The sequence below is a fragment of the Pagrus pagrus genome (assembly GCF_965226575.1).
Source record: "Pagrus pagrus genome assembly, chromosome: 7".
Taxonomy (NCBI): Eukaryota; Metazoa; Chordata; class Actinopteri; order Spariformes; family Sparidae; genus Pagrus; species Pagrus pagrus.
Window position 1 is genome coordinate 16245176 of NC_140191.1, and position 25329 is coordinate 16270504.

At 41.7% G+C, this 25329-nt stretch overlaps 4 protein-coding genes across 7 annotated transcripts in view; 1 reads left to right on the forward strand and 3 right to left on the reverse strand.

Annotated features, from left to right (window-relative positions):
• The window catches only part of nbeal2 (neurobeachin-like 2), a 39761-nt gene extending 39183 nt beyond the window's left edge, over positions 1-578 (reverse strand). For all 4 annotated transcript variants that reach the window (XM_084358079.1, XM_084358078.1, XM_084358080.1 and 1 more), the window contains exon 1: positions 227-578. In XM_084358079.1, coding sequence (XP_084214205.1) covers positions 227-301 — 75 coding nt within the window. In that variant the 5' untranslated portion in view covers positions 302-578. The remainder of the gene's footprint in view (positions 1-226) is intronic.
• A 1861-nt stretch (positions 579-2439) lies between these two features.
• On the forward strand, positions 2440-10278 carry ccdc12 (coiled-coil domain containing 12). Its single transcript, XM_084358103.1, has 7 exons — positions 2440-2575; positions 5579-5652; positions 8687-8766; positions 9001-9062; positions 9150-9184; positions 9274-9350; positions 9822-10278. Exons 1-7 carry the CDS (start codon positions 2456-2458, stop codon positions 9899-9901), a joined length of 528 nt encoding a protein of 175 aa, XP_084214229.1. The 5' UTR covers positions 2440-2455; the 3' UTR covers positions 9902-10278.
• A 616-nt stretch (positions 10279-10894) lies between these two features.
• On the reverse strand, positions 10895-25210 carry LOC311260368 (kinesin-like protein KIFC3). Its single transcript, XM_084358102.1, has 22 exons — positions 24901-25210; positions 22218-24739; positions 21491-21776; positions 21170-21287; positions 20827-20923; positions 20514-20671; positions 20175-20427; positions 17944-18116; positions 16901-16966; positions 16478-16615; positions 16171-16368; positions 15893-16066; positions 15195-15342; positions 14644-14774; positions 14426-14537; positions 14173-14354; positions 13995-14099; positions 13776-13906; positions 13564-13684; positions 12690-12819; positions 12171-12400; positions 10895-12088 (listed from the first exon to the last, which is right to left on the reverse strand). Exons 4-22 carry the CDS (start codon positions 21266-21268, stop codon positions 11963-11965), a joined length of 2772 nt encoding a protein of 923 aa, XP_084214228.1. The 5' UTR covers positions 21269-21287; positions 21491-21776; positions 22218-24739; positions 24901-25210; the 3' UTR covers positions 10895-11962.
• Positions 24200-24990, reverse strand: LOC311260127 (transmembrane protein 276-like; the record flags this gene model as incomplete). Its single annotated transcript, XM_084357642.1, has 2 exons — positions 24200-24739; positions 24901-24990. The coding sequence occupies 2 exons, from the start codon at positions 24988-24990 to the stop codon at positions 24200-24202; spliced, it is 630 nt and encodes a 209-aa protein (XP_084213768.1).
• Positions 25211-25329: the final 119 nt, after the last annotated feature.

Sequence of the window (25329 nt, forward strand, 5' to 3'; positions counted from 1 at the left end):
TGACAGCCTGTATGACATGATACCCCTCTGTGGTGTGCGCTTATAGCAGCCTAGGTAAATAAACAGCAACAGAACAAACAGGCGACTTCCTCATAAAAACCGATCACAACAAACGACACAGAGGCTACCATCGTGTGTGTGTGTGTGGGCTCATGTTGTAAACTTCAGGCTGAGGACCTGCTGCAACAACAGGTGTCACCGTCAGGTCTTCCGCACTCGCACTCACCTTTGTGTAATACAACATCCACAGCTCATACAGCCTTTCCTTCGATGCCATCCCGCCGCCCTTGTGGTTGCTCATTATTCTCTCCCTCGTCTTGTTTTTAATTAATCATAAGAGCCAGGGCTGTCTGAAGTTGTTTCCCAAAGGCAGGAGGACGCGACACGCTCCTGTGAACCATTCCTGCGAAAAAAAAATAAAAAAAAATTCGGGGCGCAATAATCCAGACAAAAGTGCTGTTTCTGTCTCGGCACGCAAAGTTATCAGAGCGGCGTGAAAAAGCCAAACATGACGGTGTGGATGTGGCCACGCTGCGATCACTGTCGAAATAGTAAAACCAGGAACACAAATGCGTGGAAATGCATGTCTGGAGAAACACCCATGTCCGCATTTAAAGCGAGCTTGTTGCTGTATGATTCCTATTGGAGAGAGTTCCCACGGAAGCGACAGATGCCATCCAGCTCCACGCCGAGAGACGACTGCGCTGTGCGCCGCGAGGATCCAGTTTGAGAGAGGTGACCAGTCCCTGTGCAGCAAGGGGCAAAATCACCATCAACTAGTGTGTGACTCTATTAACACAAGGCAGGAGATACAGTGAAGAGTTGATTGTAGATCATGCTCACAGGTAGGCTGATATTCTTAAAGACACACGCACGCATAAACACACAGATGCAGCCTCCTCATGACATCTCAGACAACTGGGGTCTGTCTGTATGCACGAGCAAAGATAGAGTCAGATATTTGTTTTATTAAGTGATCATAAAGAAGGTGGAAAATATCAAAATGTGTGCTTGAATATGTGCATGTGATCATGGTTTTCTGAATAAAAAAAACATTTGTTGAGCAATGTCTGGAGACAGAGGATGATGAACTGATAACATACTGACACATAAACAGATACAGGACTGGACTTAAGACTCTAACAGCTACTTATGAGGGTTCATGGTGCCTCAGTGGTAAGGTAGTAAATAATTAGTGCCAACATTTTATTATGTCCTGATGAAAACTGATCAACAATCCTGAAAAAATAAACCGAGAGACCTTCATTAGTAAAAGAGGTGCTACATAGAGTAAAATATAGGAATGTGTTCAAAATATTACTCCAGTAAAAGTTGATGCTTGTTTTATCTTGCTTTATCTTGCCCTATCCTGCTGTTTAAATCCAGTCTGATTTTATTTCTCTCTTGATTCATCATAAATGTTACGATCACCTGCTTCAATGTTAAGTACCTTGTGGTGCATTTTATGCATGAATTGTGAGATATATAAATAAAGTGTCTATGTCTAATTATTCTTGAATACGACATGTATGTATGACTATGAACAGTTGTGTTTGTTTTACATAATTTATATAAAGAAACAGACACTTCTTGTAAGAGTAGTCAGGTTAAGGGCCCAACTACTACATGCAGTTTGGTGATTTTTCTAAAAAAAACATCATATATTACGAGTTAATCATATCCTTAGAGTTGTTTTTTGTGTCTCAATTGCTCAAATTTGTGGCTATTGAAGCAGAGCCAACGCATCTTTTTTTCAAGAGAAGCAGTGTGTCTGTTGCACTGAGTGGATAGTCTGCAGTATAGACAACTGTTCCCTATCTGCTATGGTAGTCGATACTGTTTATAGTGTGTAATCAGTCCAGGAGTTAATGTGTCTCTTCATTTGCCTCTAACATGTATTACAAATGGGTAATTTATTGATTTAGCCTATCGATGCTTTTAAATACCTTGCATCCTCAACACAACCAGGTTTGTGTTGTCACACACTAACGTTGCAGCTCGAGAGGAGGCAGCTGTATTACCATGGCAATGGCCTACATTCCTAACCATGACCTGACAGTGTGACCATCAACAGACAGGACAATGTGCCACTGTGTCCTATGTATCCCCCTTAATGTAAAGATGTGTTCATCGTGGAAAAGTAAGTTTCTTCAGTTCTTAGTCTTCACAGTGAGCCTCTGATAGTTAAATCAGTGGAAGTATCACTCCATGTGCCAAAACATCCATATAAACCTTAACATAAACTTTTTGCTTGTGCTTGCATTTTTGGAAATCTTATTATATTAAATAGGAATTTGATTTTTAATTAAGAATATTTCTACTTCAGTCAATATAGTTTAAAATTCAGAAGAAATGTATCAAGAAAACACAAAAATATCATATGAGCGAGCAACAGGCCACCGCGATCGATGTGCTCGACGGTCGTTTTTACCTCCTCAGCCAGGCCCGCCGATGGATGCCAGATAGAAGTGAGCGGCGTGCAGATATAAACATGGAGAAAAATGTTGGGTCACTACAGGAGCAGGCCCTGAAGAGAAAAGAGAGGCTAAAAGCACTAAGAGACAAACAGCTTCATGTAAGTATCTTGTCTGGTGATGTCTGGTTTCTGATAAATGCGACACAGCCGGTATAAAACGCTTCATTTTGTTAGTGAGGTCACGTTAGCTAACTTAGCTTGTAGCTAACGCTAGCATACTCAGGGGTAGTCAGCAAATCATTCATACACTTGGTTCGTCTTTTCAGTGGTGCTGTGAGAACATGCAGGCTTTGACGTATAGTTTAGATCCAGTTAAATCAAGTATTTATTTGTTAAATGCGTTTGTGGTTATAGTTAAGCTTTGTCTGTTTTGCCTGTGCAGCTAATTTCCGAAGCTAGCCTGGACTCTCAGACAGTAACAAAGTAGTGCATCCTCTAGTCATGTGTCAAAGTTAATGTCTTAGCTGAATCTTAGCTTGTCAGTAAGAATTAGTGAGAGTTCATGGCTAGTTTACAACAACAGCTCTCTGTTTTGTGCATGTACTGGTTCCACGTTGCACAGTGTTTATAACATGCTGGTGGTATAATGCTGTTTTTTGCTGCCACTACAGTGAAAACAGCACCTCTGGCCGAATATGATTAGCTTGATTACCACATGAAGTGGTCAGTTACAGTAAATTACCACAATCAATTAGCCTTTAAGATCCCTTGAAAATACTATAATCAAACAGAAGTCACATGTCGAAACAGGAATCTCAACTTCTAATGCTCCTGATGGCATTTTGTATTCACCGGTCATGTTTCTTAATACCAGAGCTGAAGCAGAAGGTGTATTTCTTTGCATTTAAGACATTTAGCAGATATTCAGCACCGCATTTAACAGATAGGGCCTCTATCATGTTGACAAGCAGAGGAACAGGATAGATGGTGGATGCAGGGATGAGAGCCCCGACCCTCTCTTTGTGGAAGGATGTCTGCTGCCTCACAGTGATGGGAATCATTTTTTATGCCTGATAAGTATTTAATGACAATCGGTCATTAAAGTTTAACATGGAGCAGATAAATAGGGCCACGACTAGTCAGATAGGTCTTGGATTATAATGGAACACAGAGCGATATTTTTCAGATGGGGGGAATGTGTGAAAAATAATTGGCGAAGCCTGAGGATATCAAGACTATTTCAACTAACCAGGTTATTGGTAAGATATTTTTCACTCATAGGTGATATGTTTGAGGTCAGTGCCACAGTGTGAGTGAACCAAGTCTGATTTTATGTATTTGTGTTCAGAGAGGAAATGATGCTCATCATTGTGGTCAGCATGTCTTGCACCCATTTATTTTTTAGCAAATAGCTGAATTCTTGACGGGAGAAGAATTGATGTAGCAGTAAATCTTGTTTTCTAAATGATTAATATGATATGATTAATTTCTAAATTGTGCAAAGTCATAGCATAGTTATAGGAGGAGCTGCAATGATAAGCCAAACAAAATAAAATTAATTGCCAACTATTTTGATAATCCATTAATCATGTCTGTCAGTTTTCAGGCAAAAATGTCAAACATTTGCTGGTTTAACCTTTAAAATGCGAGAATTTGCTGTTTTCTTTCTCATTTATGACAATAAATGAAATTTGAAGACGTCACTCTGGGCTCTGGGACATTTGATCGACTAAACAATTGGTTAATTATAGCAAATAATTGGCAGATTACTCGGTAATCCAAAAAATTGATAATTGCTGCTCCAGTTAAAGGATAGATTTAAAACCAAAGAAACTCACAGTAGAGAAAGACTCTCCTACACCACACAGTTATAAACTGCCCACTGTGGCATGCCACAGGTCAAAAGACAGAAGAGAAACTGAAACTTTCATAGCTGTAAAAGAGGATTTGAATTAAGTCTTCTGTTGCATGAAACGTGCAGATCAGAATCTGTAAAAACATGTTTTAAGGAAGCAACCCAACAAAGTAGTAGCAGATCTCTGTGGCCACTACCACACACTGCAACGTAAAATTTAAGTTATGCGTAAGAAGTGTTTGAGAACTCTTTCATATCAGTAATTATCAAGATGGGATTGTATGCTGAGCAAATATTGCCCCATGATAATTTTACCATTAAAGTTCCCGATCAACGCACACCTTTGGTCTTGAGCCACATACTGGATTGAGAGCAGGTTGTCGGAGCAGGGTTTCAGTTGTACTTCAGTAGGGAGGCTGTCTGTGTTTATATATGGAAACATGACACTGTTATTCCAGTATGACAGTCTTTCAGTTCTGGATATTAATAATTTTTTCAACAGGAAACCCTGTTCGGTGTGTAAGCCACCGTTTTGGCATTTAGACCACAATGTGTTTCACTAAGCTGGTTTTGGACAGAGGCATACTGGCTTGGTTCACAATGTTTGATAAACGATTGTTGACATTCCTGAAGCTGGGGGTTGTTTTCCTTTTGCACTACACTTCAAGAATGAGTCAGTGCACCGAATTGTTCACGCAGGTGGAGAGGAAGCCTCTTCAGGAAAATGCAAGTTGGGAGGAGTTCAGTGTTCTTTTGTTCCCAATTTTCACTGGGGGTTCATGTTATTTTTGTCTGAATTTCAGCAAGCCTATGTCATAATTTGTTTTCCTCATTGTTTAAATTAGGGTAGTTCAGTAGAGGCTGTTGTTGTTGCAGCTAGTCCTGGAGCAACTTAGTGATCCGATTTTACTAATTTATTAGGTCCAGTTTTCAAAGTTCTGCATCTCCTAAATAGGACAATGCCTTCAGTAATAATTGAAGTGAAATGTAGATTTGTTATTTGAGTCCCAAATAATGGGCCAACGCAGAAAACACACGTTAGCCCGAGTGTACTATGTATCTTCTTACTGTTCCAGATCTCTGGCTAATGCAGAGATTATTTTTTCTAAAAGAGGTCATCTTTTTGCCTTTCTCTTATGTCATTGCCAGGTTTTATTTAATAATTCACTGATTCTTTAGTGCAGAATACAATGATAATCAATGCTAATTCTGGACAATCCATTGACTGAAGAGTAATCCTTTTACTTTGAGAATAATACATGCTAAATTAATGTTATTTTAATGATGTTGTGGTGATATTTTAACAGGGGCGAGAAGAGGAGGATGGGGAGCCAGAGAGCAAAAAAGCTTCACTTGAGGAGACTGCTGAAGAGAGGCACAGGTAGGTTCATCACACCTCAAACAAAACAGCTGTTATTTGTTTTTTTTTCTTATTATTTTTAATTAAAGCACATCATGATTTCTTCAATTGTTGCTCACTGTTGCTCTCCCCTTTAGCTGAGTCTTTTTAAGCAGCACAAACGGAACTGAAACTGATATGGAAGTACATCATCAGAGCATTTATCTGCCCTTATCTGAGCACCATCTTCTTGTAACACCATGCATGTCTCAGTGTAGGTCATGAGACGCAGTGTTTACACTGAACTGGATCACAGCCTCGTGCTATTAACTGCTCAAATATCCTGCAGGTTGCTCAACTTTGTGTGTTAGTCGGTAGGAAGGAGCAGCCATCTTTCCTGTCCTACAGGACCTTTTTTTCCATTGTTTATATTTAATGACTGCTCTGAGGGAGTGTCGCTGTGTTTCCTCCAGTCCGACAGGACAGATCTCTCTCATGAGAATGAAAATAGCTGCAGAGTTTAAAGGCCTAGTTTAGACATTTGTTTTTAGAGAAAAGACCAGGGTTGAATGTGCTCTGGTTTTTTTTTAATCTGTGTTTTGCTCAGTCAAAGACACACATCTGTAGCAGGGTGTGAGTGTAATGTATCTTGGGATTGGTATTAAAATTTCATGGGAGATCGAATTGCCAAACAAAGGCATGAAAGAACACAACAATCAACATGTTTGTCCTTTAGTTATTGTTGATCCTCAAGTTTAAAATGTCGGGCTGAAAGTTTTTTGGGTCCCTGTGTGTTATTGTACATTCCTCCAAGCCTATTCTACAAAAGGCACCAACTGCCCCATGCAGCTTTTCCTGTTATGTCTTATTAGGTGTTGTTAGTGCTGTTGTTTTTAGATAGACAGACAGGTAAGTACATTTAACATAACTGGAAATGGCAAACAAGACTCCTATAGATTCAAAATCTTCTAAGATATTGACTAATGACATGTTGGCTTTTACAATCTCTGGCTGATCGTTGTCTGGTTATTTTTGCTCTGGTGAATGGAGCAGGTAGCTTGATATCGGTGTGTAAACATTTGAACACTCAGCTGCTCCTCCTCCTCCCCCTCCTCCACCGCCACAGTTCACTCTAAACATTTCGAGAGGGCCACACTCCGGTCAGTGCTCTGAATTTATCACTGGCTCTCTTTGATGCCACAGTGTGCTTGAAGTGGAAATGTGTAAACACACTCTAAAGGTTTGGACGCATCCAACTAAGAGACAGTTCAGGAAAAAAAAGAGTGGTGTTGAACTTTAAAGGGAGAACAAATTTACATGTACAGTTTGTTTATTCTGTTTTTTTATGTCCTGCTACTTGTGGGATTTAAGAGGGATGTTTTTTTCAATATGTTTCTTCCCAAGTCTTTGGTCTGTAATGTAAATATGTCAACATTTACCGGCCAAGGAGGCGTGAAATTCAGTTTTGATATTAATGGTCCCTAGACAAAGATACTTATTGATGTTTGAGACCTCCTGATCCAAACCTGACTATGTGAAGGATTAGGCTTACAACACAGGCTAGCAAAAAGCTTCATTACATTACCTTGTCAGTGAACAATTCTACCTGAGTCACATCAGATACATTTTCAGCAGTGGTAGTTGTTTCACACTGAAGACAACAACTCCCATTTAGATCCAGATAGAAATGTTGTACAAAGATAAATAACTGCAAGAGTGCCATCACATTTTCTCTTGAATGTTGTGGCTCTCAAATGATGACACTTGTTGATTTTTGTGATTCCCAGTGCCGTTGCACAAGTGCCACACTTATACCAAAATTTCCACTTTCACTCAATATATTGCATAATGCTGCCCAATAGAAATGAAGCAATGGTTAATAATTGCTTCCTAGAGGAAGAACCCTTTTCAGTGTGGTGATTCAATGACACATTACACTACCCTTTTTTAAACGTTTATTTTATGTCATCACAGTTTGATCTACTGAAGGTGGATAAATGGTGGCCTTTAGTTAGCCTTGGACTGGAGCCTTCTGACTTCTCCAAACTACACTTAGAAACTTGGAGTGATTTGCTGTCAAGGCATCTGGACTTTGTTGTCCTGTGACTGTGAAGCTTAAGTTGTCAAAATTATTGAAATTTTTTAAGATAAATTAATGATTATATTAATTTTTGGTTGATCTACCTTTTTTTTTTTTTTACGATTAATTAAAGAATCTTTTAGCCTATAAAAGACCAAACTTTCCCAGAGCCCAAAGTGCTCTTATTGTTGACAAAGAAAAGCAGGAAATTATTACATGTAAGAAGCAAATGTTTGACATTTTTGCTTAAAATAATGACTGGCACGTTGAATCGAATTTCAAAATAGTTGGCAATTAATTTTTTTTTGATGGACCAATCATTGCAGCTTTACAGCATATTCCTCTTCAGGAGAGTCAGGAAGCCTAGAGAAAGAGAGATGTGTGAACTAGGAGTGGCCTTCAGTCAGCCAAAGGCAGAACATGACCAGCATTCCTGCCCATACCCATACAAGGCATCGGTCTGTCTGTTGGCAGCAGGGGTGTGATGAATGTATCAAGGGTGGGCCCTCTCAAGCCTCCTCACAAATCCATGTTAAGCTCACAACAGCTGATAACTCTCTTGGTCCCTGCCTGGTCAGACAATAGTTTACCGCTGCCCCTGGACTTTGTGTATAATCTGCAGATATGTCAGCTACAGCTTGCCAAGAATTTAGTCTGTGTGGAGATGTGATGAAAGACTGCGTAATTTAACATCAAGGAGTGCATTCCTCAGCTGTTTGCTGCTCCCCAGGAGCAGGTGGAACATGTTAATCAGACGTGTTCATAGGAATAAAGAGGGACATTATACCCAGGCTCCTCTAGACATTAGATGTGCAGCTGTGTAGGGTGTGCAGATGGTCTTTTTAATCTCTGGTGGAATATATTTGCCTACACTGCCACCTCCTGGACTGCCAAGAGAGTGGGGAAAGAGTGAGGGAGCGTTGTTGACTGATTATGTATTCCTCATCAGTCCTCACACTAAAGTTAAACTCAGATTATCTGTATTTCTGTCCTCAGAGAGTTGAAGCTGAGGAATTACACTCCAGAGGATGAAGATCTGAAGCAGAGGCAGGTGCCCAAAGCCAAACCTGCATCAGGTGATAACTTGTCAATCATTGATAAGCTTTGAAAAAAATAAACTTGGATAATTTTAAAATTACAGTGCCTTTCTGTTGGTGATGAGATGGTGCTAGAAATGATAGACATTTCATGTTCACGTTTTAAGATTTAATCATTTAAAAGAAGATATTACTTTGCCTCCAGGGAATCAGAGCACATTCTTCTCCTATTATCATGTATCACTTTTGACTGATTATATTTGTTGCTTGCAGTGGAGGATAAAGTAAAAGACCAGTTAGAGGCCGCTAATCCAGAGCCTATAATTGAAGAAGTGGTGAGTAATCCTTTCTGTCTAAACGGGATTTAATTTATTGAAGAAATAAAGTTGTAGTTGCCAAATTTAACTGTTTTCTTTCCTCAGGATTTAGCCAACCTTGCCCCAAGAAAACCAGACTGGTAAGACCTTCCTCCGACCTGTGCGGTGCATAAAAATCTTTGTATAATCAAAAATAATTTTCCTTCTGACTTTCTGATTCTCATTCTAGGGATCTCAAGCGTGACGTAGCAAAGAAACTGGAGAAGCTGGAGAGGAGAACACAGAGAGCCATCGCTGAGCTCATCCGTTAGTATTTCCCACTTCATGTTTTCACATTTTATCAGTGTTTTCCTGACACCACAGAGACAGGCCCGTCTCAGCTAGGCGTGAATTATTAGGCTAATTGCTTTGTGGTTTCGCGACTCCACTGAGACCCGAAGCCTTTTGATAACATCAGTGGTGTGATTCTTCCACTGATGTGTGATCCACATTCTAAAAATAGACATGAGTGTTCATGGAGAACGCTAAACGGGTTTAAACTGAAAGGTTGTCCCTTGTTTTATGTGTCACCGTGATTACTATTCCCCATATCTGCTAACATTAAGAGTGCAGGTAGACATGTTTTTTGTTAACATGTACTCACAATTACTCAGTTAATGAGTTTGTATCGGCATGTAACCAAAACAAAAAGTCCCTTCTTTGATGAATGTAACTACTGGTTGAAAAATTTAGTGAATGAATGACTCAGACTGACCGTGTGTGTTTGTGTTTGTTCAGGGGATCGTCTCAAAGGCAGCGAGGATGAATTGGCCGGAGCGGTGGGAGCAGTAGGAGTGGAGGAGGGAGACTCGGACTGAACCCAAGATGTGACAGATTTAAAAAAGGAGACTTCCAAGAGGGATGTCCACGGTTTACTGCGACTGTACTGTCACATCAGTGTTGTGCTCAGAGAGACTTTCATCTCCGCAGGGAGTAAAGTAATGTTCTGTCAGGTCTTCACACTTCCATTCTGAGTCCTGCGTTGTGTCATTGCATTATTACATAAATATGTAGTAGTACATTGACGTTATGTGGTGTATTGAGGTGTATTGTCAACGTAACCATCAAATATTTTGTTGTAATTTTTTATATTTTCAAGTAAAATAATGTAAATTTTTCAAATGCCTGATAATTTTTATGTATTTTACCTTCTTTTACTTAAAACTAAATCCTTTATCACGGTATTTGAACCTTACATCATGCTGTCAAGTACATGTTGTGACATAATACATTTTGTGGAAAAAAACTTCATCACAGTGATGCAAAAATTATAAGAATCTTTATAAAAATATTCCTAAAGTAGTCCTGCCAGAACGACGGGGGTGGAACAAAATATCGATATGGGAATAGATCTCATTATTTATTGATACACTGGTGACAAATATCTTAAAATATTTTAATCAAAACATGCAGGCGCTCTTATCTTGCTTATATCAGTCTGCATCGTAAACTAGTTGCACTGTGTGTGAAGTCTCTTGCACACAGCACAGAACAGTGAAATGATTCACAATTCTTGCTTTTTGCCTCTTGCAATTTTAGGGAGGTTTTTTCTTCTTTGGTTACGCAGAGGTTATGACGTATCGTAGATTGTCTAGCAATGCATCAAGAGTCGCAGAATTGCTGTATCTTGATAGTATGGTATCGTGAGTTACTCTGTGATTCTCACCCCTAACAATCGGAACAAGAACCTTCTGGACGGAGTACAGTAGAGAATCCTGCTGGGTTTGAATGATTGACGTTGTGGTGATGTGGCCTAATTATGTTACTTACTCTGTTTTGTTCTCTCAGCATCCAATAAGAGACGAGACACATTTTAAATACATCATATTTATTCAGAAAATCATCTGAAAATTCACTCTAATCATCATGAAGTGACCCCTACTGTAGTTACTGCAACATGAACATCTTTGCTACGCTTGAATCAAAAGTTAGTGTTGATTCAACGGGTGATAAATAGAGGAACAATGATGAACGGATAACAATACGCGGCTTTTGGTATGACATTCACAAGTGATATCTATTGCAAGCACCTAAATACCTGTTCTTAACTGAAACACTCCTTTCACAATAAAGTGCATCTTCTGTCCCCATAGGCCCAAACTGTCTCCTCGATAAAGAGGATATTGCACAGTTACTACTCTTAACACAAGGCCGACTGCTCCCTTCAACAGCTTTCTTCTTTCCCTCAAAGGCAAATGATCAAGGCTCCAAAGAGAAACGGAAAGTGCTCTTCTGAAGTTCACGCAAACTACGCTAACATGTGACTTAAGTGTCATTGAAATGCTTACAGCCCATTCTTTAGCTACAAAACAGACTCTCCTACACACTACAACCTTCAAAAATATACCACATTGGAGATGAAGCTCACAGACTACATTTATAGCGAGATGATTAATACTGCAAAAACTGAAGTGTTGATACTGTGGTTCTGGAAGCTTATTAAATCTGTTTGAACAAGATACTGCAAGAAACGCCTCAAGAGGCTGATAAGATAAATCCTGGATTTTGGTATTTATTAAAAGGGAAACTGAGATATTGTTGCCTAAGGAAGCATCAATCTTAGACTGTGGCTCAGTCAGGGGTTGTTTTGGCACTCAAGAGTGGAAGAATAAATACTCCTGCATGCAGATTATCTAATGATAAATGGTTGTCTCATGTCAGAAGCAGAAAATGGCACGGAGGAGGCCGAAATATCCTCGACCTAACCTCAATGAAAGATCAGTATTCAGGTGCCTCCACAGATTTTAGCCCTTGAGCAGGATTGCTGTTGATCTGGTTGATAACTGTATGACTGGTTGGTAGGGCGGGTGATAATCTGACTGGTGCATTCATGGCTTCCTGGTGATCACTGGGAACAGGAGGTGGCTGGTTCAAGGCTGTCAGTCGCACTGTCCGCCGCCAGACTCGATCTTCCTGGCTGCAGGACCAAGTTCCACCTTGCACACCCTCTGGGCAAACTTCAGTGAGCACAGTGTCTCTCCCACGTTACTCTCCAGAGCAGACACCTTAAGTAGAAAACAAAACAAGGCTCATAAGAAACCATCAACAAAGACTTAAAAATCTATACATCTGAACCAGTAATCTCACCTGCACCACCATGACAGTCTTGCTGCCTTTTCCCAGGGAGTCTTGTAATAGGTACGTAAGGCGCGAGTTCCTGAAAGGGATGTGAGTCTGCCGAGCTCTCAGTGCCTGAATCACGTCCCCCAGTGCCAGCAGGGAGCGGTTGATATTCTGGGCCTCTTTCAGCCTCTCTCCCTCTGCGCCAGACTTCCATACCCTCTCTGAGCCAGCCAGGTCCACCAGGTTCAACTTGCCTGAGGACAGAAATGTTAATCCAGAGTTAATGTTGAAGCGATGAAGACAGTCTCTGACTGAATCCTAATCAGAAGCTCTGTCTCCACCTTCCTTCTGCTTTAAGACTACAGATATTCACAGTGGTATCCCTCGGGAAATGTTTTTGATTCAGCCTCATGACTAGACTGCACTCAGCTTTAATAAAACAGAGACAGATTCAATGAGGAATACCAAATCAAATGTAGGTATTAGGAAGCAGCATTTTTTTGGCAGTGTCCATGAAGAAAGAGAAATGCAGGTGTGACTGACCGGTGGTTTTGGACCCGGTGGCGAGGTCAGTGCCCTGAACGGTGATGCAAAGCAGAGCATGGGAGCGGGAGCTGTGCTGGTTCATCTGGGTGCCGAAGGTGATCCTGTTCCTTCGGGCTGTGGCTAAAATCTGGACAAGGCCAAGAACCATCAGTGTGATGATATGTCTAGAACCAATATTGCAATATTATATATGTAATACTAAAGTATGAGAATCAATATATATACTGTGTTGTTCCCTCATAATTCCATGCATTACCTACTGTGTGAAGGTATGAGGAAACCCACACATAACAATACTTATCCAATTTTCATGCTACAGAAGAGAGGTTTAAGGTGTTGCTGTTTTAAAATAAGGTGGCAAGCAACCATCAAACTGAGGTATGATCTGAAAGGAGCAGTTCACCCAAAAATGAAATCTGTAACCATCTACTCAGCCTCATGCTGATGGAAAGTCGAGGGAAGTTTCCACAACACATTTCTGGAGCAGTAAAACTGCGTCGCAGTATTTCCTGAACAACTGTTGTCAATGGGGACTGTCAAAGTTTTAAAACTTCACAAAACAATCTGAAAAAAAACAAACATAAAATGGCACCATGCAGCTTGTCGGGTGTGATTCTGATCATTTTTTTGTCCCCTTCAGATGTTTTGTTACTGCAACAATGTTTTGTTTTGAAGCTCCAGAAATGATTTGTGGACTTCCATCATTCATCAGAATGGAAGTGAATAGACAATGATTACATTTTAATTTTTGGGTGAAATTAACCTTTTAATTGTGTATGTAACATTTGAAACTCGTGTTTTTCTTTCTGTTTTGCTTTGTCTTTGTAAAGCTTTTTTGTTTTCCTTTTATTCTTAAAATGAACAGTCTCACCTTCTTGATGTGCTGAAAGTTCCTAACTTCGATGACCCTGAGGCCTGGTACGTGCAGCTGTCCCGTTCCATCCGGGTTGATCTTTATGTCCAGTTTCTCTCCGTCCTTACTCAGCAGGTCTCTGAGAAGCAACATACAGCACTAACAATGAAACAAGCAACGTCTAGTCGCTGTGAAATACGCAATATGAGGAAAAGTGCAGCATGTTGTACCTTAGCACCTCGTTGTAGATCTCCACAGAGCTGACAGTGACAGTGTACGACCACATGTCCTTCCTCTCCTCGATCACACTGAAGAGTTGTTTCAGGGCTCGCTGGTTGATGCCTGGGTTCTCCACACTGCCCTGAAAAATTTAACGACACTTAGCCTGCAACCTGTATTATGTATCATCACTCTATGGCTACAAAAACGCTGTGAACTAGAGAGTATACCTCCATGGTGTGCGTTTTTCCAGAGCCAGTCTGTCCATACGCAAATATGCAGACATGGTAGCCATCGATGCACGACGTCACCAGAGGCTCAATCTCCTGAAACACCTGATGAAATTAAAAAAAGGGTTAAGAGTTCTTGTTTGACTGTATTTCCTGCACATGCTGTTCATTTTCATACCTCCTCCTGTGTGGCCTGAGGGTGGAAGACCTTGTCCAGTTCAAAGATGCGACCCTTTCCTTTGTTCAGCACATTGAGCGAGGACTCGTTGTTGGAGTCCGTCGTCACCACCACAGACTGGCCCTCCTCGTGCTGGTCCTCCTTCAGCACGGGCTTCACGCGGCACAGCACGCGGATGTTGCCTAAAAACAGGACGCCCAGTTAGTGGCACAGATTTCATTAGCTGCAGTGACTTTTTTATTTTTCTGCATACCTTTAAGCTCCACCAGCTGCTCGTGGTATTTCCTGCGCAGTGCGACCTCCTTTCTGTATTTCTCCATGAGATCTTTGTTGGCTTCAGACATCTCACTGATGGCTGCTGAAATCTGCCAAAAGACAGCAAAAATACCTCATTAGGCATGTCAGATTGGTCAGATTGGTTTGTTCTGCTACATACAGAGGACAAATTCTACATGATGTCACTGTGCTTACCTGTTTTTTTGCATCATTGATAGCTGCCCCGTAAAAGTCGGAGAAGTTTCGGACCTGGCTCCTCAGACTGGTGTAGTCTGTCTTCATGGAGCGTAAAGTTGGAGGGAGTGCTGTCAGACGCTTCTGCAAGCCTGATAAAGATTAAAATGTAGACTCGTGTTCAAATGGAGTTCTGTCTAAGTAAATCTACTTAGAAGGAGTAGCTTGAATTTTTGGGAAATATGCTGTTATTGAGAGTTATATGAGGAGAATACCATTCTCATTTTGTCCATTAAATATAAGATACAGCTTGTTAGCTAAGCTTAGCATAATGATTGGAAAGAAGGACAAAAGATGTCAGATGATCACTTGGACAGGCTCTGTGACTTAAGTTAGCCTGACAATCTTATGGGGCTAACCACCTGCTAACCACCTGCTGGGGGTACATAAATGAGACTTTTATACCTTTTCATCTAACTCTCAGCAAGAAAATGAATAAGCTTATTTCCCAAAATGTTGAAGTATATCTTTAAATTTCTTGTGTGCGGGTTTAATAAGGTGGTGTAACTCACCGAAGAATTGGTCCTGCAGGCTCTGAAAGTGCTCGGCGGAGCAGTTGGCGGCAGCCTTCACAGCTTCCTCCTTCCTCTCCTCCAAGTGGCCAATCTCCCTCAGCAGCTCCTCTCTCAGTTTACTGATCTCTCTCTCATATGCTGCAATCTGCAAAGGGTTCAGCACAGCAGTTTGTCAACCTGTCAGCTCGACTGGTCCAAGCTGTGCAGGTTCAGCTCAGTAATGAGTTCGTCTGTCAATGAAATCGATCCAGGTTGTGAATTTCCGGCAGCGAAAGTGGAAACTTCCTCCTTCTGCCGTGATTTTCTCCCCTTTGATCGTCTGTTCTCTTAACACAGCGTGGTTTATTTACCCCTCTGGACCTTGTCGACTGTCTCTTCTGATCTAAGAGTTGATGGCATCAGGAGGACCATCTGGGATTTGTTGACACTTTCTTTGCCTCTATAGTGGCGAGCAGAAGTAATTTGTGTGCTGATTTATATTTGGCGTCATTATGGAGCATTATTGTTAAAAGCCCACATGGTGGTTCACCTTACAGTTTATGTCCAGCCTGATAGAAACTGCTGGAGCGCAATTATTTACTTCTAAAAACATCATTGTGTGGGTGTGTGTATAACTGTATGTTTACTTCAAAGCAGATAAGACAGAAAATAATTCATGCCAAACTAGTTCAGCCTGAATCTGCGGCCTCTGGTACCTTGTGCTGCAGGTTACAGCTGTATTCATCGGACTTCCTGATTTGCTCCTCCAGCTGTTTGCACCGCTCGTTCTGATTGGCCAGCTTTTCAGACAGCAGCTCATTCCTCTGTCTGGCTTTAGTCAGGTGCTTTAATGTGGCAGGTGACTCCACCTCCACAGTCTGGGTGACATACTGAGAGAGAACGCACATGCGATTGGTGTCATTTACTCTAATTACATAAAACAGGAGGCAATGTTTATGCTTTTGTCATTTTGTTCCTCTCAGATAAGACGCACCTTCACCACCGGCTCCTTGCCTCTCTCTCTGTCCAACTCCAGCTGCAGCTCCCTCACTCGCTCCTCCCGTTTCCTCAGCTCCTCTCCTCTCCTCCACTCGCTTTGTTCGCTCCGTCGCTCCAGGTGTGACAGCTGCTCAGCACGCTGCTGCAGAGACATCTCCAGCTGCTGCACTCTGCTGCGGAGGCTCTCATTCTCCTGGAAAAGCATATAAAACAAAGTAAATTATGAGCATTAGTGTTTGAGGTTACTAATGGCTTCTTTGGTAGCACATCAGTGAGGTCTGCGCTGTGCTGGTGCATCTCACCTTGATTAGCATGGTGCTGGACTGGGAGGGGATGGTTGTCAGCTGCTGCAGGAGGCCTTGGGTGAGGCTCAGGTTCTGTTTCAGACTCTCGTTCTCTGCTGACAGACACAGAACGCGCTTCTCTGAGTCCGTGGCCCCCTGAGGAAATGAAACATGAGGTTCAGCATGACAATAACAAAGATGCATCAAAAACAGAATTCTTTGCCATGTGATTTCCTTATATAACATCATCTCAGGTGACTATTTATTCATCATGGATTTATAATTAAAGTGTTATAAAAGACTTGCTGAGCGTCGTTTGGTATTTTCACACCATGGCATTTTAGTCAGTGGGTGTGGGAATACACTGTGACAGCTTTGCTGATGATGTGCAAAGTGACCAAGACTTGACAAATGATTCAATCAATAGTTCGCAGCGCTTACGGTGGCTGTTCTCAGTCTTGACAGCTCCTCCTCACGCTCCTCAATGCAGCTCTTGAGCTCATCAATCTGTGGAGGACATTAGAACGGTTAAAGTTACAAACACATTTGATTTCATAATACAGACATATATTCAACTCCTTATTTAATTCCTTTATTTGTAGCACAATGTGAAGTTATATAATTCTGCATTTTTTTTTAGGCAGGAAGTCTCTTGAGATACACTATCTCTGTTGCATGAGAGAGAGAGCTCTGGTCAAAATGGCAGCATAGGGTAGATTACACAGAGTCACATATATAATTTAAAACATTCACATATACAGTATGCACGATGACACAGGACCCAAGAGCCATCCTACATTTATGAAGGTATACATGTACAGTAATTACATGTCTATAATTCATGACACATTATATAGAAAGAGTGACACCTTTTCCTACCAAATACTTACGGACATAACATAATAAAGGCATTATATAAATTCTAAAAGTTATGAGTCATATTGGGGGGGATTTTGCAATAAATAATTCACATTTTAACAAAGGAATCTGAATTTTCCATTAATTGTTTATGTAATTCAGGTTAGTCAGGTCATACATTTTTTTGCCTTTTCCTTTCCTTCAGTGTTTAATATAGGATCTTGTGTGAAAGATCTTGAAAGTTAAAAAGGTCCACACCTACAGAAGCTCCTCTCTCCCACAGAAAACAATGCTCCTGAAACGCCTCGTCAGTAGTCCAACCTTTAAATCTGTGATTTTGTGACATCACACTATGTCACCATGTCAAACATTAGCAGCTAGTTTGCTATGAGCTGATTTAGCACAGCCGCTCTGTTGTTGTTAGTGGTGCTGGCTCAGGTGTGTGTGAGCTGACCAATCAGAGGAGACTGGGTTTAAAGAGTTTAAAGAGTGTTTCAAACAGTATGAGAAAACTGATGTGTTTTTTGACCACTAAAGCATGTAAACCTATTCTAGCAGTAACACAAAATAAAATTAGGAACCTGAAAATGAGTGTGATATATGACCTTTAAAATCCAGTATCATACCTGCTGTTGAAAGGCCTGTATGCGCGAGTGTCTGTCTTTTTCCTTCTGCTCCAGCTGTGAGTGCAGCAGACGGAGCTCTCCTCTCAGTTTACTCCTCTCCCCCTGCAGACCGTACAGAGACTCCACCAGCATGTGAACCCCAGCTTGTGTCCCTGCGTCACTGCTGGATTCACCTGGGAGACATTAATAAAAAAAACTTCATCATATGCTGTCATCTTTGGCCCCACACAGAAATCACACCAGCCACTATCCTTTGGACTTCCTCTGACCTGTTTCTATATGTAATCTTTTCAGCTATGACAAATTTCTACTTTACGCTTGAATGCTTACAAGTGGTGTGTGTAATATTAATGAACATTAAGTTTGCACGTAAAGCTCTTTTAAACACCGTGTAGTCAGCGTGCATTGCAGGGAGGTTATCGTTGCCGTGTTTCCTATCTCAACTCTCGAGGGCGACTGCACAGACCTTTAAAGGATTACTGCAGCTTCTCACGTGCAGAACCAAGATTCACATTTTTATATCCGATGCAACAACCTGCTTAAAAAACTCCTCTATCGTTCATCAGGAACCTGAGCAGCATGCCCGACAGCATTTTAATCGCTTTCTTCCTCCTCCTCAATGATTCATCACGCTCTGCCACCTCTGATTTTCATTGCAGGGCCTTATGCTAATTTTATCAACACGCCATGTCAGGTTTGCAGTGTCACAATGGTGCAGGCAAGGATGGTGGTGCCAGGAAGAAAGAAAAACATGGAGGCTACAGCTGTGCATCAGGGGTGTTGATGGAAACGTGCTCTGAAGAAACGTGAAAAGCCTGTGAGCTGGTCTGGTCTACAGAGGCGCTGAGATCACAGTTTAAAAACAGCAGCCTGAGATCATCCCACAACTGAAAAAAATATGGTGCAGTTTTTTTTTAAATGTAAAATTCTTCTTGATGAATGACTGCTGGAGGGAGAGCCAGCCATATATTCAAATCAAATACGGACTACAAAAACACAAAACAGGAAGTGGTGGACATCCAAAAGGCGCAGCACCACTCCTCCACTTAGTCCTGCACGTTGCACTACAGTAAACAAACAAATGAAACAGCCTTGTAACACAGGGACACGGACTCTTGCCTATTTTTAGTCCAACACAAGTGCACGTGGCACCTTGCATGTGCCAAACCTTGTAAGTGCATTTGCAGGGAATAAAACAGCACTCTCAGCCATGTTTTATTCACGACAGAGAGTCAGAGAGTCACTATCCGAGAACTAAACACACTTGCCGTGTAATCATGTATCTCGGTCTTGTGACTAATGAGAGTCAGTGTGCATGAGGTCCTCTCCTTAAACACACCTACACACTGAGATTCATATAAAAATCAGTCTGGTTATCATACATATTGACAGATTTCTCTGAGAACGCGTCAGTCAGCCTGAGGACAGGAATCTGATCCGTCTACAGCTTCATGGAGTCGCGCACTTGTTAACAAGCTGTACATATGCACAGAGAAGTGATGTAAGACAGTGCAGCTGGCGCATCCAACCGTCTGCTATGAGGTCAAACAAGCATCTGGTCAAATCTGAAAGACAGCAGACACCGACATCTAAAGCTCTGAGGTCAACTGCAGCTGTACAGTGTCAGTCTGGCCGACTTGACTTATACCATCACCCGAGTAAATCTAATCATTCTGCTCCTTTCTGATGACTGTATTCGTCTATAAAAGGGCATCCAGTCTGTCAGTGGAAAAACACTGAAGTGAACTACGCGAGACACTGTTTTAAGAATTGATGACTTCTATGAAATTAGTGGAAAAAATCCTTCCTTTTGAATAAGCTTTCCTTCTCGAATCCTGCTCACATTTGTATACAGTAATGGGAAATTGTTGGATTTCCACAAGTGTAAATGGAGCACAAAACCTTCTCATCCATATTACATTACCCAGTGGATATACACCTATTATGACAAGCCTGTATGACAGTGCTCTGTATTTATAGTCCTCCTAATTCATCTTGCTCCATCCATCAGATGAGCTCATCCAATCCGGGGTATCGATTTAAATCCACCTTTAGTCACCATTTCACACCGCCTACCTCTGTGTGGTTATTGAAAAAGCCACATGACCTCCACTTCTCTCTGTTTTCATCATCCTCACACCTACCACCTCCTCTTGCACCTTAATTTCACCCTCCCCCACCCTTTCATTCCTCTCTCCTCCCCCCTCTGCGGCCCTCTTGTTCTCCCTCACCCTCGCTCAGTGGACTGGGCGTCTGCTGCTGGCTGATGGCCTCCTCCAGGCTGCTGATGATGCTGTTCTTGTCCCTGAGGCGCTGGCGGTAGGACGCCCGCAGAGCCTTCATCTGGCGGCGGTGCTGGACGCGGTGCCTCTTGAGCTGGACCCGATACTGGTCGGCCTGCTGCTGCAGCTGCTGGAAGTGGGAGTACTGCTCCAGAAAAGTCAGCAAGTGGGACATCACCGCCACCAGGGGAGACTCTGACAACTGGGCAGCACAGAAACACACACACACGGTTTAGTGGAGCTCCTATTTGGGGAACTTCTAATTCACTTTTCAGTTTTTTTTATTACCTTTCCTGTCGTTTCCAGCTGAACTTGTGAGGCCCTCCTCTTTTCAGACTCTTGCTTGAAGGACAAAAACGCAGCCAGAGGAGTGCATGCTGGGATGTCAGGGCTATCCTTCTCATCCTCATCACTCAGAGACATTTCATCACTGTCACTGCTGCTGCCTGGATGACAACAAATCACATAAGCAATAAAGAGTAAAGGAATGTATGCACTAGTAGAAACCATCCACATCACAAGTGTTGTTTCATTCGTCTGTATCATGCAACAGCCTTTCTGCTGGACTGTAAATGTTGTGAAAAGCTATCTGAGGACTCACTTGACTCACTAAGCCGAGCACAAGCCTTTTTTCCCATTTTGGAGGTGTGGCCATCTCTCCTCCTTCTCCCTGTTTCCATGGAAACAGGTCCTGGCTCCTGAGCACAGCAAAGAAAATGAGGGTCAGACAGTAAAACACACACATAATATTTACACATATTTTACATCAGGACACACACAAAAGGCAGAAATATGACACCACCAATTTCTACTTATTTTAGGATTACAGACTTTAGTATTTTTGCGCAGGTAGGTGTACTGTAGGTGACGCATGCATGTTCCTCGCAGAAACAAATAAAATTCAGAGAACCCCCCGAGGTTGGATATGATGTGGCTAGACATACGTCTGAGGAAGCTCCACACGCCCCCTCCAAGTCATCCTCCTCCTCCTTCTTAAAGACAGTGTAGAAGATGTAGACTAAAAGGGAGTAGAAGGCGTACATCTCCACACCGTCGCAGTCCCTGTAAATGAGAGATGAACTCACTAATCACATACATATTTATCATTATGCAGAAAAGCAAAAACAATTATATTTCTTACCCTACTTGAATTATAACACAATTAAATGTATGATGCTGGTCTCGACTTGTCCAGAGCTTCAACATTTTTTTCCTCTCTTAAACATCCCCTCATCCCATCATGCATTAAGCTTCATCTTCTTTACCTTATCACATATCTTCTTCTCTTTGGTGATCAAAAGCCGACATTCCAGTCTTCTGTATCCCCCCTTCACACTCCATCTGTGCTGTCAATGACAAACCTTCCCATGCAGCCCTTGTTCTCACAGCTGCAACAGCTTCCCTGTGCTGTGTGCAGCTCCTGTGTGACTCCCTCGCCGCTGTCCACTCTCCACCCCTTCCTCCTCCTCCTCCTCCTCCTCCTCCTCGACACTTTGCTCCATCTACAGGCTGCAGCTGCGGCGAGCATGCTCAGTGCAGTTTCCTGAGCCGCTGCAGTGGTGGAGAGAAAGAGACAGGATGGAGACTGAGTTGAGGGGGAAGAAAGATGCTGATGAGAGTGGCCAGAGGCAGAGGTGGATGAGATGTGCCAGGTTCCAGGTGATCATAAAGATCAAGAACTGCAGCATAGTGCACTTGCAAATATTGAGATGTTTGTGACACAACAGTTATAAGTGGTATAACCATTACACAGGTGAACATGAATCAAGAAATCTTAGAAACATTACATAATTTATTTTAGTTATGTTGACGTCCTTTAGTGATTATTAACACCTTTTGTTAACCAAAAGCAATTTAATATAGTAACAAATAAAAGGAAAAATATGACATTTTTTAAATGTTTCCACATTGTCAGAGAAAGACATGACTTGAATGATGAATCGTTACAAAAAAACAGTTTTCATTTGACATTTGCACAAAACTATTAAATACCTTGAAATGAGTCCTGGTCACCTGTGTGTGCCCGGAGGTCTGACAAAGGCATTGCCTGACATATGCTTGCACGTATACTGCAGCAAAACTGCTGATGCAGCTGCTCACAACTCCTGAAATCCTGAGAGAGAATCTGCAGTGTCCACTACAAATCTCTTTAAAGAATATCAATATCCCACAAGGACACCACCGTGGACAAACCTCCTGTAAGCAACAGTGAGTGAAACAGATGAGGTCATTTTATGTCACCATTAGAACTGCTAAAAACCAAGGAAGTAATAAAAAAAGTGCACTGATAAGTATCAAATGGGCAAGATGAGGTAAGAGCAGGGCCAAGAGCTGAGACCACTGCAGATATTTAAACAGTGATACTGCTGAGGCTGCAGAACAAACAGCACCCAGACTCTGAGGCAGCTGGCTGTTTTTGGAAAATACAACACTAAAACTGTAAGCAGAGAGATGTGAGGAGGATGTCAACGGCCTGAGAGATGATCACAGAATAAATTAAAATGCACACATGCTGGCTACATCATAGGTAAATTGACTTATCAAATGTCAACCAGGCACTTCCAATATATAATAGTGATGCAGAATGCCACCAAGAGCTATCAGTTGTAAATTATGGCCACGTACTCTCATGCAAATGAGGTTCCTCAGTGGTGTCTGTGTTTTGTTTAATCGAGTGCTTAAGTTCATATGAAGTTCAGCCACGTTCTTGGTACAGCAGCTACTCTAAATTCCAGTGAAAACACCTGATGCAGGACAGGAAGTGGTAATACACAGAAATTTCTGTATCAGAGTTCTGAATTATTTCTGAAATACTTGGAAACTCCACCTCCGGTTTGACTTTCTATCACCATGCAGATGAATTGAATTGGTCTTTCACTTTTAAAACAAAGTTATTGCCATTTCCTTTTTTCCATGTATTTTAGTCCTGGATGTTTTGCTTGGCAGTCATTTCTTGTATTCTGCCCTTGAACATCTGTATGTATATAAACACATGTTGTATTTAAGTGCATATAGCCCCCAACTTGGAAACTGGAGCTGCAACAAATTATTTTTATTTCTTAATAATCCTTCAGTTACTTTTTAGATCAACCAATTATTTATTTAATCTCTAAGGTTTGAGAAAATAGTTAAGAATGCTCACCATTACCCAGAGCCCAACGTGCTGTCTTCAAATTGTTCTTGTATTCATGACATAAAAATTGCAAAAATCTGAGAAGCTGACACCAGCTGTTGGCATTTTTGCACAATAATCAATAACTGCTCAATTAATCCATTATCAGAATTGATGCCTTTTTATTTTCTGTTGATTGACTAAAATGATTAATCAACTAATCACTTCAGAACTACTGGAAACATTAACATACAAGTTAAAGGTGCAATATGTAAGAATTTTAGTTCATTACATTTAAATTACAATTAATTAGAATTATCAACACAATGTGAAGAAATAGTTTTAACTTTGTGTATTGTGTTGCAGAGATATCTACTGAGGTTAGCATGTTAACTAGCTAGCCCTGGGCCTGAAAACATCTTTCTGCTGGCGGTCCAAACCTCCTGTTCCCCAGTACTCTGACTAGCTGCACAGCTAACTGAGCTAACTGAGCTAACAGCTAGCTACAGTCATGGATGTACTGTAAAGAATATAGTTAGCAGTTACTAGCAAGTAATATGCTGCCCCCTTTTTGTATGGAGTATGAATTCAACAGGTGGCCAATTCTCACATATTGTACTTTTAAATGGTACTTTGTGTATTTGTATTTATTTTGCATGTTCTTGATGATTTTATTATTAGTATCCTGTGTCAAAGGTTGTCCTATATGTTCTGTTGCACTATAGGTGTTGCTTCAACAAGGCAAATTCCACACAGCATCTGTTATAACGGCAAGAAAGTTAACTCAAATCTTCCTTTAAAACGTCCTGAAATGCTTTTAAGTTAGGCACATACATTGCATAGGTCCAATTTTGCTCTTGTACTAAATGCCTATATGACATTGGTCAGTCACATCCAACAGAAACTTGCTGAGGGCCTGTGTGGAGGCCCAACAGCCAAGAGACATGGATCCCTTTAAAAGCCACTTGGTGAAACCCTCATTTGCAGCCGGAGAAATGTGCGTCACAAAAGTGTTTGTCTCGATGCTCGGAGCCATAAGCAGCGGGAGGCTGAGGGCCACACCGCCAAAGGCCCCTAAAGCATTACTGGCAAACAGACACACGGTCAGGCAGCAGGACAGGGAAGAGAGGCCAAGGCAGCGCGTCAATAATGTGAGAGCATCTGCTGAGATCCAGTCACACAGTCCCAGCAGCAGACAGGAGCCACACAGGAGGATATGTGCAGTGTTTCTGTCTTCACTGAGCCACAGGAAGTCGAAGGAGACCAGCGCTGGAGCCAGAACCTCGCCAGCCCACTCTGCTTCTCTCTGGATAGAGTTGAAGTAAGAGCTGGAGGGGGAGAAGATGCAAAGCGCTGCAGAGAGTCCGAGCAGGAAGAGGCCGACTGAGGGAGCCCTGTGATCCTGCAGAGAGAAACAGTGACATATTACAAAGTTGGAAGTTTTTATACTTGGATTTATTGATTACCTCATTTCTAACTAAAAGTGATAAAGATCTCAGTGTTCAGAACACATACATTAAAGTTTAAAGTTTTTTTATTGGCACTACACTAGATGATACCTACCTTAAAGAGCCTGTAAGAAGAGTGCAGTGCTGTCACAGACAACATGATGTTGGAGCAGGATGTGATCAACTCTGTTACACAGGACGCCATTTATCCTGAGGGCGAGTGACACTGCTGTAAACATCCGCGATGTTACCAACGATACCGTTAAGGGCAACAGAGAAGGTTAGTTCAAATGAACGTGTTTTAACTGAACTAGACTTAAACAACTGTGGCATAAATCTGACTGTAGGTTAGTGTTTTATTGAGTCAATACCCTGCAAACACAGAGGCACAGAGGACCACACTTCAGCTAGAACACTTAAACGTTTGTTTTGACATGTGACAAAGCAGGATACGGGCAGTGCGCATGCGCTGCAAGTTGCCTTCAAACCGGTCGTAATCTCTGACGCTGTTCCAGCTGGATACAGCGCTGGCCAAAAGGAATTA